The 13,289-nt window shown below is 47.3% G+C and overlaps 5 protein-coding genes across 5 annotated transcripts; 3 read left to right on the top strand and 2 right to left on the bottom strand.

The window, feature by feature from the left end:
- Positions 1–1,820: 1,820 nt before the first annotated feature.
- On the top strand, positions 1,821–3,015 carry GLAREA_08078 (uncharacterized protein; the record flags this gene model as incomplete). Its single annotated transcript, XM_008090125.1, has 3 exons — positions 1,821–1,910; positions 1,970–2,516; positions 2,570–3,015. 3 exons carry the CDS (start codon positions 1,821–1,823, stop codon positions 3,013–3,015), a joined length of 1,083 nt encoding a protein of 360 aa, XP_008088316.1.
- Positions 3,016–4,043: 1,028 nt separating this feature from the next.
- Positions 4,044–5,603, bottom strand: GLAREA_08077 (Kelch motif; the record flags this gene model as incomplete). Its single annotated transcript, XM_008090124.1, has 1 exon — positions 4,044–5,603. One exon carries the CDS (start codon positions 5,601–5,603, stop codon positions 4,044–4,046), a length of 1,560 nt encoding a protein of 519 aa, XP_008088315.1.
- Positions 5,604–6,409: 806 nt separating this feature from the next.
- GLAREA_08076 (FMN-linked oxidoreductase) lies at positions 6,410–8,804 on the top strand (the record flags this gene model as incomplete). Its single annotated transcript, XM_008090123.1, has 3 exons — positions 6,410–6,729; positions 6,801–8,663; positions 8,717–8,804. 3 exons carry the CDS (start codon positions 6,410–6,412, stop codon positions 8,802–8,804), a joined length of 2,271 nt encoding a protein of 756 aa, XP_008088314.1.
- An 855-nt stretch (positions 8,805–9,659) lies between these two features.
- On the top strand, positions 9,660–10,523 carry GLAREA_08075 (uncharacterized protein; the record flags this gene model as incomplete). Its single annotated transcript, XM_008090122.1, has 4 exons — positions 9,660–9,680; positions 9,803–9,894; positions 9,948–10,088; positions 10,142–10,523. 4 exons carry the CDS (start codon positions 9,660–9,662, stop codon positions 10,521–10,523), a joined length of 636 nt encoding a protein of 211 aa, XP_008088313.1.
- A 422-nt stretch (positions 10,524–10,945) lies between these two features.
- Positions 10,946–13,278, bottom strand: GLAREA_08074 (glutaminase GtaA; the record flags this gene model as incomplete). Its single annotated transcript, XM_008090121.1, has 5 exons — positions 10,946–11,021; positions 11,127–12,190; positions 12,242–12,684; positions 12,733–13,025; positions 13,073–13,278. 5 exons carry the CDS (start codon positions 13,276–13,278, stop codon positions 10,946–10,948), a joined length of 2,082 nt encoding a protein of 693 aa, XP_008088312.1.
- Between the last annotated feature and the right edge of the window lie 11 nt (positions 13,279–13,289).

Genomic DNA, 13,289 nt, shown 5'->3' with positions numbered 1-13,289 from the left:
TCTATGTTGACAATTGCCTTGTGTATGTCTGCGTTGGTGATGCAATAATCTATTACTATTGGGTTGGCGCCTGCAACAGCCCCTTCATTGTCCACAAGCGTTCGAGATCATAATCCGCGACCAAGATTCGACCGTCGAGAGATGCAACTTGATGCACGTTGGGTGCAAGGCAATGGCGATTCCAAAGATATGAATAAGCCTTCGAATGACAGTCACTGTCTACAGACCAATAAGTTGTAGGCTGGGACATCCGGATGCCTCCCTTACTGGGTAAAGACAGCCACGACGAATCGGCTGGGAGCAGCCTGCGTTTGCAGGAGTGAAAAGTACGAGAGACTTCGAGCAGCGTCTGCCTGTGGATTACTTGAAGACATGTAAACAGTATTGTTAACATGCTTTATTCTCCGAGGCGGCAAAGAAGGATACCAGTATACAATACACTGTCCATTGTACGTTTCAGGGTATAGGTGACTCCAATAGCGTATTGGGGTACGCACAAGGCTGGATGCACAATGGTTACAAATCTTCCTAAAGACTGGAAATCCGGAGAAGTCGTAGCCTTTTGACTCCATCCCGCGACCCATCTTGAGCCCATGTTGTTGGCAAGGCATCAGATAGGTTCGAGTGGGATACCAAAGTCTGGGCCAATGCGACGGTGATACCACCTCTAAATGGCATGCAGAGATCACGGAATGACCCAGTTCGTCCTACCGGCGGGTGCGACAGAAGCTACCTTCCGTTAGGCTATTGTTGGCCTGCTGTTAATGTATTGAATTGCTTCTGTTACCTGAGAGTTACCTTATCGGATCCAAAAACCGTTGGCAACATGGTCTAGGCGAGGCTTCAAGCTGATGAGCAGCCCTTGAATCTAACAAATACGTCTGTCGGTACCAGTTCCATATGCTTAATGCTCTTCCTTTCGAACTTGAAGCAAATTTCGGACAGTAAAGTAACAACATTTCGCTCTGGATGATTATGATAGGTGATTATAATAGGTGTTTCCCAAGTAGCAACCAATCTGCACCATCAAGTCGGAGAGGACGGGAGTAACACTTACTGTATCATCGAATTGGCTATGGTAGACTTCTGAAAGATTTTGGGTCAAGGAAGAATATCCAAAGTCGCAGGAATAAGAAACTTGTAAGTCTCATGTATTGTCAAAATAGCGAGAGAGTTATGATTGCAAACAACGAAATTAAGAACATACGACCGGAATACTTTCGTGATTCTCAAGGTCACGAGAAATCTCCTTGACAGGCAAAGTCGGCTTCTGGTCCAGACTCGCTTACTACACCAATTACAGAGCTCCCTCGCCGGCAACTTCAGGAAAGGAGAAGCCTCGGGATTTGAACGGGATTCACGTCACCTCATTTTTTTCGAAGCTTCAGCCTGTGATGTCAGCGACTCAAGCTGCCGACACTGCATAGAGCTTACTACTCAACCGTAAACGACCGACACAACGTACGAGTTATTGTATTTCCGGAGATTTTCCAATTGTGCAATTTGCATGCAATTGATATATATTCGGGAACAGCGCCAGTCCACATCGGTTTTCTTGCCACCAGTCAGGTGTTGTACTTCCTATTCATCGCATCATCCATCGAAGCTAGAGCTTGACGACGATTCTCAGCCAAGACAGGTACCATATCATAGTTAATCTTGTCAAAGATCAACCATACAAGAAGCAAACCACACCAATTCAATCTCACAGACGATTACAATATTCGAATAGTTCCTCTACAGTTTGTGAGAAAACTGCAATTGCATCGGACCACTAGGATTAGCAAGAAGTGCAAAACCTTGAATTTACAACCGCCAATATGAAGATTCTCACCAAAGAAGAAGAAGAAGCTCATTACAATGCCACCCTCAGCGGCGGTATCAAAGGTGGACTTCTCGGTCTCGCACTGGTAAGCACATCCTCAACCCCTCCATCCCACCAAACCGCGCAAAATCTAACAAACTGCAGGGCGGCTCAGTAGTTACACTCGCCCACCGACGCTTCCATACCTTCCGCCAACTCACTCTCCCTCTAAAAACTTTCCTCGTAACCTCGTCCGGAACTTTTGCCGCAATTATCAACGCGGATCGCTCATCACGCGCCTACCAAGACAGCACACACCCCGAAACATTCTACCTGGACGAGTCCCAAAAGGCCCTTCAAGCAGAACGGGCATCTGAGTCTACACTCCAGCGTGTAAAGGATTGGGGACGGGATAACCGATACTCGATTGTCACAGCATCATGGGTTGCGTCTATGGGAATTGCGTTTGGCATGGTGTCAAGGAACAAATACTTGACGGGCGCACAGAAGTTGGTGCAAGCTCGTGTGTATGCACAGGGTTTGACGCTTGCAGTATTAGTAGCGAGTGCGGCATTTGAGGTCGGTGATGCCAGTAAAGGGAAGGGAAGATGGGAGACAGTCAAGGTTCTGGATCCTAATGACCCAGAACATAAGCATATGATTGAGAAGCGTATCCATCATGAAGCATATCAAGGCGAGGATCTATGGAGAGGTATTTCTCAATCACACATCTTACCTTGAAAACCATACTAATTGTGAAAACAGATATGGTAGCAACAGAGGAGCGCAAGATAGCCGCTCGCAAGAAGTCCCAAGAATCTCATTCTAACCATAAAAAGTCGGATGACTCTTCCGATCACAAAAAGTCTGAAGACTCCTCATCCAAAAAATCCGAAGGCTCATCTTCCAGCAAAAAGTCAGATGATTCCTCCAGCTCCTCCAAACCCAAATCCACGCCTCCCCCAAACAAAAACACCGACGACCACCGCGAAAAATCCAAACCCTCACCCACCGAAGTCGAAACCAAGAACCGCATCGTAAGAGAGAGCAAGAGCGCCGGCAAGATCGACTACGCAGAGGCGGAAGCGATCGAGGCGAAGAACCAGGCCAGACAGAAACAGCGACGCGAGGATGCGATTAATACCGCAAAGTCGCCGGATGATGTTAAGGTCTCGGAACATTATGATAAGCAGAGTAGTCCTGCGAATTGAGGGGGAGAGATATGGGATGAGATGAAGGGTTTAATGCATTTACAGGCAGCGGTTGGTGAGTGTGTCTGTTTGTTGGCGTTTGAGGGGTTTTGCCGCATTTGTTGGTTTGAATGTGTATAAATAGCTTCCCACAATCATCGAAAAAGTTATCTGGTTACAATTCATTGTAAGATTTTCGTGACAAATTCGGCTTGAATATCTCTATCATTATAAGAAGGTGGCTTCTAGGAGACGGGTTTTGGTTTCTTATATTGCTATTAAGCTTAGCCTAGTCTTCCTCAAAGACGTCGTCAGATATACACCCTATACCCTTTCACTGTCGATTTAAATGGTTATCCCCATCAACCACAGAGATCCTCAATTCCTGGGTATACCACAGGTTCTTATTCTTTGAACACAACAAATCGTTACAACATACTATATACACTAAGTAAATTCATCCCCTTTTCCTTACCCCTTTTATAATTCCATGACCTACTGTTCTTATTACTATCACATCGCGAATCCATTAAACGAGATACCTATAACTAACTAGGTACGTTGTATATCATGCTTAGTTAGCGACGCGGGGAGGGATTGGAATGTTATACTTTTGAGTCCTTTGAAAGGGAAATGGGTATGTGAGTGGTATTAAAGGGTATCCCTAGGATATGTTCAGTATTTACTATTACATGATCTCATGTAATTTCGCGAAATTCGTGGATATTGTGGTTTTAAAAGATGTACGAGACTTGTTTTGTTTTTCAAAGAATTAGGTAGACAAGGTCCTTATTTTGTTTTTTATATCAATTTCAATATCTCCATTTCAGGAGTGTCAGGTCGGTGATGGTGTATATCAAAGTCAAAAAAGATGATCGAACAGATGTTTTTAAACGTATAATACTTATATTCTACATGCCCCCACGCTCCCTATTTAGACTATATACACCTACCATAGAGAATCCTATCATAAATTCATAAACCCCATAATCGAAGCCCAGCTTTCAACACCCAACACGCCCGCCCATCAAAAAGATAACACGCTAAAGCTAAACATCAATACTAAAATGGCTAATCTGACTATAATACGCATGCACCGCCAACTCCAAAACCTGTACATCGCCAAACACCTCCCCGCCATCAAAGCCGCCCACGACGATAAGTCTACTATCATGAAGGACTGCCCCGTGATAGCCACGTGGTTTCGGGGGTTGCCCGTAGATCTTGCGTTTATCCCAGACCATGGTCACGAGGTTGAGGAGGAGGACTTCGTTGGAGTATTCCACTCCGTCGTGGCCGCCGATGACAAAGACGTAGGAGCCGACGATGGTGGCGGTGTGAGAGAGACGGGGGTATGAGAGCGGGATGTGGACGGAGGAGAAGGCCAGTGTTTCGACGTCGAAAACCCAGACGTCGCGGAAGCATTCGCCGCCGTCGGAGCCGCCGAAGATGATGAGTTTGCTACCAACCATGTTGGCGGTGTGGTAGCCTCGAGCTTTGGGTTTGGTTTTGTCTTCGGAGGAGCTGGATGATGGCGCTGAGATCAATTTCCAGGACATTTTGTTGGTGTCTGCAACATCTAGTCTCCAAACGTCATTCAAGGCACGAACTCCATCTCCGCCTCCGAAAACATATATCCCATTTCGATATAAACATGCTGTATGCGCTCGTCTCTTGCTCGGTTGCCGGTCTCCTCCAATTTTAGGTTTACTCCACCTGAAGTTGACAGTATCTAGCACATATACATCATTGTAATATGCAGGTCCATCACCTCCCCCAAATACTACCAGCTTCTTCCCAACCGCTGTACAGGTCATCGCGCGCAATGGAACGGGTATCTCTCCACAAACAAAAGGATTCGAAAAGTAAAATGCATCTGCATCTAAGACGTATAACTCGTTAAAACAACTCCTAGCATCACAGCCCCCAAATATATATATGTTTGATCCAATAAGTGTAGTGGTATGTGCTCGTAATGATGTATGTGAGGCGCCAGATACAGGGGCACGCGACCAGTACATGCCACTTGCTGGCGCTGGCTGTACATCTGGGGCGGTTTTTGGATCTGGAAGAGGTGGGAATGGAATATATGCTCCACGTGTTGGACGCTGCGCAGGAGTGACAACTCTTGCTGGCGTTGGGGATGGGACACCTTCTGGCTTCGGCTTCGACGCAATGGCGGATGTCGACCGTATGTTTAGTGGTCGGCTGGCCACCATGGACTGAGAGATGGGCGGAGGAGCATTCGGGTTGGTAACTGGTGGAGAAAGAGGATTCTCAGGTCGGGGAGTACCTCTGCCACTATGTACTCCTGGCGACCTTGCTGACTTTGGAGACTCTGGATGCGATTGATTTAGCGATTGGGAGCGTTGCCGTAACGCCAAATCGCTCGCCTTCTTCCTCCTATCCTGACTCTTCGTCGACAGATGGCCTGGGGTATGGCTTCTGGTTGGTGTAGCATGTTCTCGTCGGGGTGCTTCCGAATTTTCGGGGATGTCTGGCGGTCTTGTGTCTGACGGAGACAGCTGAATGATCTTCTGAGAACGAACAAGCTTTCCTGTTTTTACCACAGGTCGACTTGATCTGTCGGATCTCTGAGAATCAGCCATGATGTATGGTCTGAAGGTTCCAGAGCTGTGGCTGCCGACTCTTGCTTTGCATTGTCTATTCAAAGCCTGTGGTGTTGAGGATATGTAAGGAGAGGAAAGAGAGGAAAGACATAGGTGAGAGGCTGAAGTTGGAAGCGCATGAAGAGGGTCAACCTCCGGCAGGGAATGCAATTAAACTTCCTAGTCTCAAGCGACCTGCAGGGCCCGCATCAGCAGAACCTGGAGCCAGATGATTCAATGGTGTGAGATGTATGTCGCGTCTAATAATGCGCCATTTCCACAATCGCATTAGGTTCGAATGAGAGATCTGGGCTCTTGTTCTGTTGTACAGAGCGTAGCTGTGGCAAGCAGATGTGCGGGGTGCGACTGCTGCTGGATTCAAGGTTGCCCTCGTTGTGGCCCACAGAGAAAAGCGAACAGAACAAACTTACCTGCACTTGAAAAGATGCACCTCATAACGTTACATCCTAAGGGATTAGTCGAAGCAGCTAAACAGCAATACTCATATATATATTGCTCACTGAATTTTGACTTACTTCCAATAAGGAAATACCTAGGTATCTTGCACTTCGAACTCCACACTTTCAGTTGCGAATTGGATACCTAGACTGCCCAGGTGGTGGTGGTGGTGGTACGAAGGCGCTGCTTGTGGCTGGGGAAGAACGCTAAGATAAGCGTCCCCGATAAGCTAAGCTTAAAAAATTGAGGGGCACTACATAGCAGCTTTGTAGACGTGTTTTCACCGTCTCTATCACATCTCAATTAGCCTCTGACGGCTCTTCTTGTTGGTCAATTTGCTCCCAACCATGGCGGAAGAACCCTCGATACCTACGGATATCCCAAATCCACTTGCGCCGGAGCAATCCCTCAAAAGGCCAGCCGAAGCACCACTAGAAAAAGCACATCCGCCCCAACCTATCTTTGACGAAGACTCGGCAACGACGAAAGCAGAAAAGGTAGAGCGCCACGGTCCTGAGGTAGCAAATGGGAATATAGCTGCTGAAGACTTGTTTGAAGAATCGCCTGCGAAACGGTTAAAAACAGCTCCTGCTTCAAATGAGGACACGGAAGCACCCAAAACTGATGCGCGGGAGAAGGTCAAGGGGATAGCTTTAGTAAAGCCAGAGTAAGTTCAAGTAGCACCGACTAACTCGGAAATAACTCACTTCATCATTAGACGCTTACTGACCGGTCTAGATATCTCATAGACAGCTTTGTAAGATCAGCCAAGAGCAATGACAATCAGATTGACGACGACGCTGCGGAAGGCCGCCCTCGAGATGCGCGAGACAATAATGCAGGTGGAAAAAAGAAGAGGAAAGAAAAGGGTCAGAACAAGAATAGAGAATTCGGATCCTGGTCTGACACCATCAAACTATGCAATACTGTCGCCAACTATTCAGAATTCTCTCCCAAGGAATGCCAATTTGGAGCCAAGTGCAGAATGTCCCATGATTTGCGGGAATACCTGCGGGAAGGAAAGAGCGAGGATTTAACGACCTTCAATGGCAAATGTCCAGTTTGGGAAGTCAATGGAAAGTGTCATGCGGGTTGGAAATGTCGTTTTGTTGGAAGCCATTCCAAGGAGGTTGAAAGAGAAGATGGTAGAAAAGAATTGGTCTTAATAGAGAACGAAAACCTCATCGAGCCGCAAGATGGCAATGATGAAAACCGAAAGGGTATCTTCAACATCATATCTACGAAGGATAAACTCGATTTGAGCAGGAAGCGAACCGTCACGGAAAAGGCAGATCAGTACACGAAATGGATGGAAGCCGATGCCGCTCAGATGCAGAAAGTCTACCAAGCCAGAAAGGAGAACCTGGCCGACCAGAGAGAAGAGAACCGAGCTCAATACATCGAACCTCCCTTTTTACCATCAGAGAAGAGAAGAATATACTTTGGACCAGAGACTCCCGTATTAGCACCTCTCACGACACAGGGTAATCTTCCTTTCCGACGGATGTGTGTAGAACTTGGTGCTCAGCTCACATACTCGGAGATGGCAATGACGCTTCCTCTGATTCAGGGACAGAAATCCGAGTGGGCTTTGATGAAAGCCCACGAAAGTGAGATATCACCACCAAAGTACAACCCAACCTCTATTGTCCAGAACTACGATAACTCCAAAGATCTCAAATTTGGTGCTCAGGTATCCGCAAACAAAGCTTGGGCGGCACTTAAGGCGGCAGAAGTTATGCAAAGATATATCCCACATCTGCGACTGATTGATCTGAATTGCGGATGTCCAATTGACTTGGTGTACAAGTCCGGAGCAGGTTCTGCTCTACTTGACTCTCTTTCAAAATTAGAAAAGATGGTTCGGGGCATGAATGCAGTCTCTGGTGAGGTACCTATCACTGCCAAGATTAGAATGGGAACAATGACCGCGAAACCGACTGCTCAGAAGACCATCGAGCGTTTAGCATTCGGCGGCATTGAGACGGCAGATAGAATTGGAGCTCCTGGTTGTGCTGCAATTACTTTACATGGCCGAAGCAGACAGCAAAGATACACGAAAAATGCGGACTGGTCTTACATTGCAGAATGTTCTGCGCTTATTGCGTCTTACAACAAAAAGAAAGATGAGATCACTGATACTGTCCGGGAACCAGATGCCCGGACGTTGTCTAATTCAGCCGACGGAAAGCTTTATTTTATCGGAAATGGAGATTGCTATTCACACGTCCAATACTTGGATAGTGTCCAGAACGCGGGGGTGGATTCAGTCATGATTGCTAGAGGTGCTCTAATCAAACCATGGCTGTTCGAGGAGATTGAAAAGGGGCAATACCTAGACAAATCTGCTTCAGAACGACTTGGATATGTCGAAAAATTCGTGCGTTATGGTTTAGAGACCTGGGGCTCAGACGAAGTTGGTGTTGGCACCACTCGAAGATTCTTGCTGGAATGGCTGAGCTTCGCGTGCCGATATGTCCCAGTTGGAATACTTGACCATCTTCCACCAAACTTGCAAGATAGACCTCCCGCTTATAGAGGTAGGAATGAGATGGAGACTCTGCTTGCCAGTGACAATTACTTGGATTGGATCAAGATCAGGTATGAGTTTTCCCGTCTCATTTTTTGAAAATATTTTGCTAATGAAATTATAGCGAGATGTACCTTGGCCCGGCCAACAAGGACTTCCGATTTCAGCCAAAACACAAGTCTAACAGCTACGAGATCGAAGCTGAAGGATGATATGACATCCTAACTTCTGGATCGAACACGAATCTTGTGTAAACAGCGGTGAAATTATCATGATCTATTTGTGAAAGTCTGCATCCGCAGGGAATTGTCCCATAAGCATCAAACTATTGACAGATATAAGGCAATAATGTCTTGGATCTGTCATTGGATACAGATCAGTTCCTGAGAGCGTTCAATGGTCAGAAGCTGCTGTATGAACATTACGGCTCTCACTCTACAGGATACCTATCAAAAGCATCCACAATTATCTGTCTCACCTAGATCAAGTACACTGGGTTAAGCCCCAGAAATAGTGGATGATAATACAAATTTAACCCCGTTCAAGCATCGGCTGAGTCTTTCATGATTGTGATTAAGTTCGCTTGCATAGCTAAAATACTTATTTATACTGGCGGAAATGGGACAAACCTCGAAAGTGTTCTCACGTCTGTTCGAGGACAATCACGTGATGCGGTCTCGATTCACGTGCTCCCCTGTTCCCTGGTCAGATCATTATTGTGGCTTCGCTAAATTTCCTGAAAGTTGGCTGCTGAAAGAGTCGGGCGCAACGTCATCAGCAGAGAGCTTCGAAGTGAACAAAACGACACGCGACGCACAACCACCTTCGCTCAATAACAACCAAGAACCGTCTCATCCACCCACTCCGCCATCAATCGTAGCTATATTAGCGGTCGCTGTAAGTGTTAACCCTATCTGCTAATAGTTCACCGCAAATATCAGTTCACGGTATTCTCGGTGGGCTAGCTGGTGGTCCCGGCACTTAAATAGACGGAGACTGACTTCCCATCAGGCCACGAAGACATCAACAACACCTTCGAGCTATACCGATCATAAACACCCGCCAAGATGACGCTCTACTACAGCTTGGTATGTCTATATCCCAAACATCAAGAGCAAGGCTACGCTGCGGTTCTCGCGCATGCTCAACCTCTGCAGCTACCCCGCGCGGTCTCCTCTGTTGAAAGCTTTACTGACAATGTCGCCCGCAGGTCTTCGTGCTCCTCGTAGCAGAGATGGCACTATTCATGCTTCTCATTGTGCCTCTGCCATTCACGATCCGCCGCAGAATGTTTACTTTCATGTATGATCTCTCCACCCGCCATTCTGCCAATTATTTGCTCACAGTTTGAACAGTTCCGAAAGTCCATTGGTTGCAAAACTGCAATATGGAATGAAGATTACATTTATCTTCATCTTGATTCTGTTTATCGACAGTGTCAACCGTGTCTACAGAGTTCAAGTCGAGCTCGCAGAGACCAACAAGAACGCAGGCGGGTATGTATCTCATGCCACCTATGCTACTGAACTTCAAGCTAACAGCCCAGTAGAACTGTGGTCATGGGCCACGAGCGTATGGAGGTCCAAGCACGAAAGTTCTACTCTCAACGCAACATGTACCTCTGCGGTTTCACGCTTTTCCTTTCCCTCATTCTCAACCGAACATACACCATGATCCTCGACGTCCTCCGTCTGGAAGAGAAGGTCAAGGCATATGAGGGTAGCGGAAAGGTTGGAGGAGAGCAAACCAAGAAATTGGAAAAGGCAGGACAGGCTGGTGCCAATGAGATTGGCGAGTTGAAGAAACAATTAGCCAACAAGACCCGCGACTTTGATGCCTTGAAGAAACAATCCCAAGGTTTGAGCGCCGAGTACAACAGACTGGGCGATGAGAAGTCACCTGTTGATACTACCCCAAAGAAAGACCGATAGATTACAAGCTATTCAAATCCTCAATGGGGGAAAGGCTTCACGCCTGACAGGGAAAAATTGGATGACAAGCAATGAGTGTTGATATAAGTTGTGGGATGAGGGAAGAATCGCGGTATTACAGGACGGGTTGTGGGCATATTTCGGGGTCGTTCGGAGAAAAGGAAACCATAGCGAGTTTCTTACGTTGTACTATTAGCGCGAAAATGGATATTGTCACATGCAGTATGGGTCTATGCCAAGTCATGGTTTGATATGTGTACGAATTCCTTCTTAATTGGTGTGTAGGCCTAGAGACATAACACTTTTTAAATAATCATATATGAGTACTTACCGTCACAGGTACCTAGGTATGCAACATACTCCAACGCAACATCATATCCTCAACCAAACGGCCTATATTCTAGCTGACGTTACGAGGTCGCTCAATCCAACGCCAACAAAGCAAAGAACCCCCCAACCACAGGCCTCGCTGTGAAGTGTCCGGATCCAATCGGCCAACTAAAAGACACGTTAATTAGCGTTCCTCTCTTACTTTCACGTACAACAAAAACGACTAAAGAAGAATAGACAACATAAACCAAGAAGGAAAAAAAAAGAACTTACTCCCCACTCCCCGCATCATACCAATCCGTCAACGGCGCCCCGATCGGCATCTCGTCAATCCACCGCGCAATCCGCTCCATAAACATCACCTTCGTGCTCTCCCCTGCTACAGCGGCAACGAACATCTCCCAATCCGCCTTCGTGTAGCCATGGCGTGTGTCGAGCGGTACGCCGTACGTCTCCATGATCGTGCCGTAGAACGCGCTTTGCATGTCGTAGACCCCCTGGGGCACGAGATTCAGGGATAAGAGACGGTCGGCGTAGAGATTGTACAGCAGGCCGTGGGTGCTGGGGTTGTTGTAGGAGAGTGTGGTGTGTGGGATGGGTAGGGGGGTTGTGGAAAGGTTTTGCCAGGACTGGATGTAAGAGGAGGAGATGGTCGTGTAGTTCGCGCCGACCTCGTAGTGGCCGGTTAGATTAGCTATGGTTGCCATGGCGCGGGTCCCGATTATACCTTTTAAAGCTAGGTTTGTCTGGTTGGCGAGCGAGCCTGCGAAGTCGTCGGTGGAAATCTGGTCTGCGGGGATGAGCGCGGAGGTTATGAGGTATTGCGTCCATTGATCTAGGATGGGGAAGTGGGCGGAGAGGTATGCGATATCGAGCGTGCGTTGGTAGTAGGCGAGTGTCATGATGAGCATGTTGCCGCATTCTTCGAGCGGTTGCGGTTCATCGTTGCCGTCGGCGTGGCCGGTTGCGTTGGGGTAGTGCGAGCCTAGATCGTGCATCGAGTACATGTTTGGATAGTGGCCGCTTTCTTGGTTTTCGAAGAGGGGGTCCAGGAGGAGTTTTAGGTAGGAGGGCTGCAGGTAGAGGAGGATGGGGTGGAAGGGGAAGATCACGTCGACGGTTTGGGTGTTGCCGTCGGAGCTGATTTCTTTGAGGAAGAGGTATTGTTTGGTGAGGTTGCCTACTAGTTGCGTGGCGCCGAATGCTTGTCGGGTTGCGAGGCTTGTTGCTGTTGCGTAGTCTTGACCTCCTGCGGCGATGGAATCTCGGTTGATTTTGTTGTCGAGGCCTCTGGCTGTTCTGCTGGCTCCTCCGTAGTCGTTGTAGAAGAAGCCGACCTTCTCGATCAGCTAGTGAAACTGTGGCAGAAAAGGGACATTAATACTTACAGCTTCTTCCTCACTTGAAAAGTAACTCGTCCACAGAGATGGCAGAGGAACAACACCAGAAGCACCATCAAACTGAACAGCCTGTTCTTGAGTTAAGCCAATGGTATACAACGTGCTATGAGTTTCCTGCTGAATCGTGCCAAAGTCGCTTGAGAATCCAAAAACAGGATATTGCTGGTTGATAGGTCTGTAATTGGTATCTTTGGTATTGGCTAGCTTTCCGGTGCTTTGGAATTGACCACGGACGTCACGGTCTGAGCCAGATTGGTAGGCAAGGTTGTCTCTGTTCTTTGTGGAATAGTACCAGTTACCCCAATCTGCTTGATCAGAAGTTTCGCTAAACTCGAGTTGTGTCTGTCTAGCAACTTTGTGGTAAGTAACGTTGTCAGAAGTGACTCCGTAGCCCCATTGAGCTACTGCACCGTGATCTCCTGCTACCCATTCTATTTCATGTTAGCTGGCTGATCTGAGTGCAGAATGAAAGTACTTACCAGCAGAGATATCAGTATACAATTGAACCTTGTGCTTTGCTCCGTCTATGGAGTAAACTCGAGCCTCGAGATAAGAAAACAACAGTGACTGTCTCTTCATATCATCAGGTGTGATGGGTGATGTGAATGTGATATTCATTTCCACTTTCCCACCAACATCCATTGTGAACTGACTGCTTGTAGCGGTATAACTGAAAGCCTTTTGAGTGACCGATTGAGGTCCTGGAGAACCCATCCAAGTATAAGTTTCGCCATCGACACGAATCATCCCCGCCCAGGCTGTAATTTGGCCCCTATAGATTATCAGAAATGCCAAAATAATAGATAAAAGGGTGTATACGCCCAGAATTGAGGCCACTGGCCTGCGAGATACCCCCCATTACCACCTTCCCTTCCAGCTTGTAGCCACGTGTTTAAGTAAGGAGACTTGACCGCGAGTGGAATGGCTGGTGGTCGTGCTGGTGTGAAAGATGATCCAGCAGCTTGCTGGTCTGCTGAACTCACACATACCAGAAAGGCAGCAGGAAGAACTTTCTTCAACCACATTTGATAAAAAC

This window comes from Glarea lozoyensis, assembly GCF_000409485.1.
Source record: "Glarea lozoyensis ATCC 20868 chromosome Unknown GLAREA9, whole genome shotgun sequence".
In the NCBI taxonomy this organism is placed as follows: Eukaryota; Fungi; Ascomycota; class Leotiomycetes; order Helotiales; family Helotiaceae; genus Glarea; species Glarea lozoyensis.
Note: the sequence above shows the minus strand (reverse complement) of the source record. Positions and strands in the feature narration are given on the sequence as shown.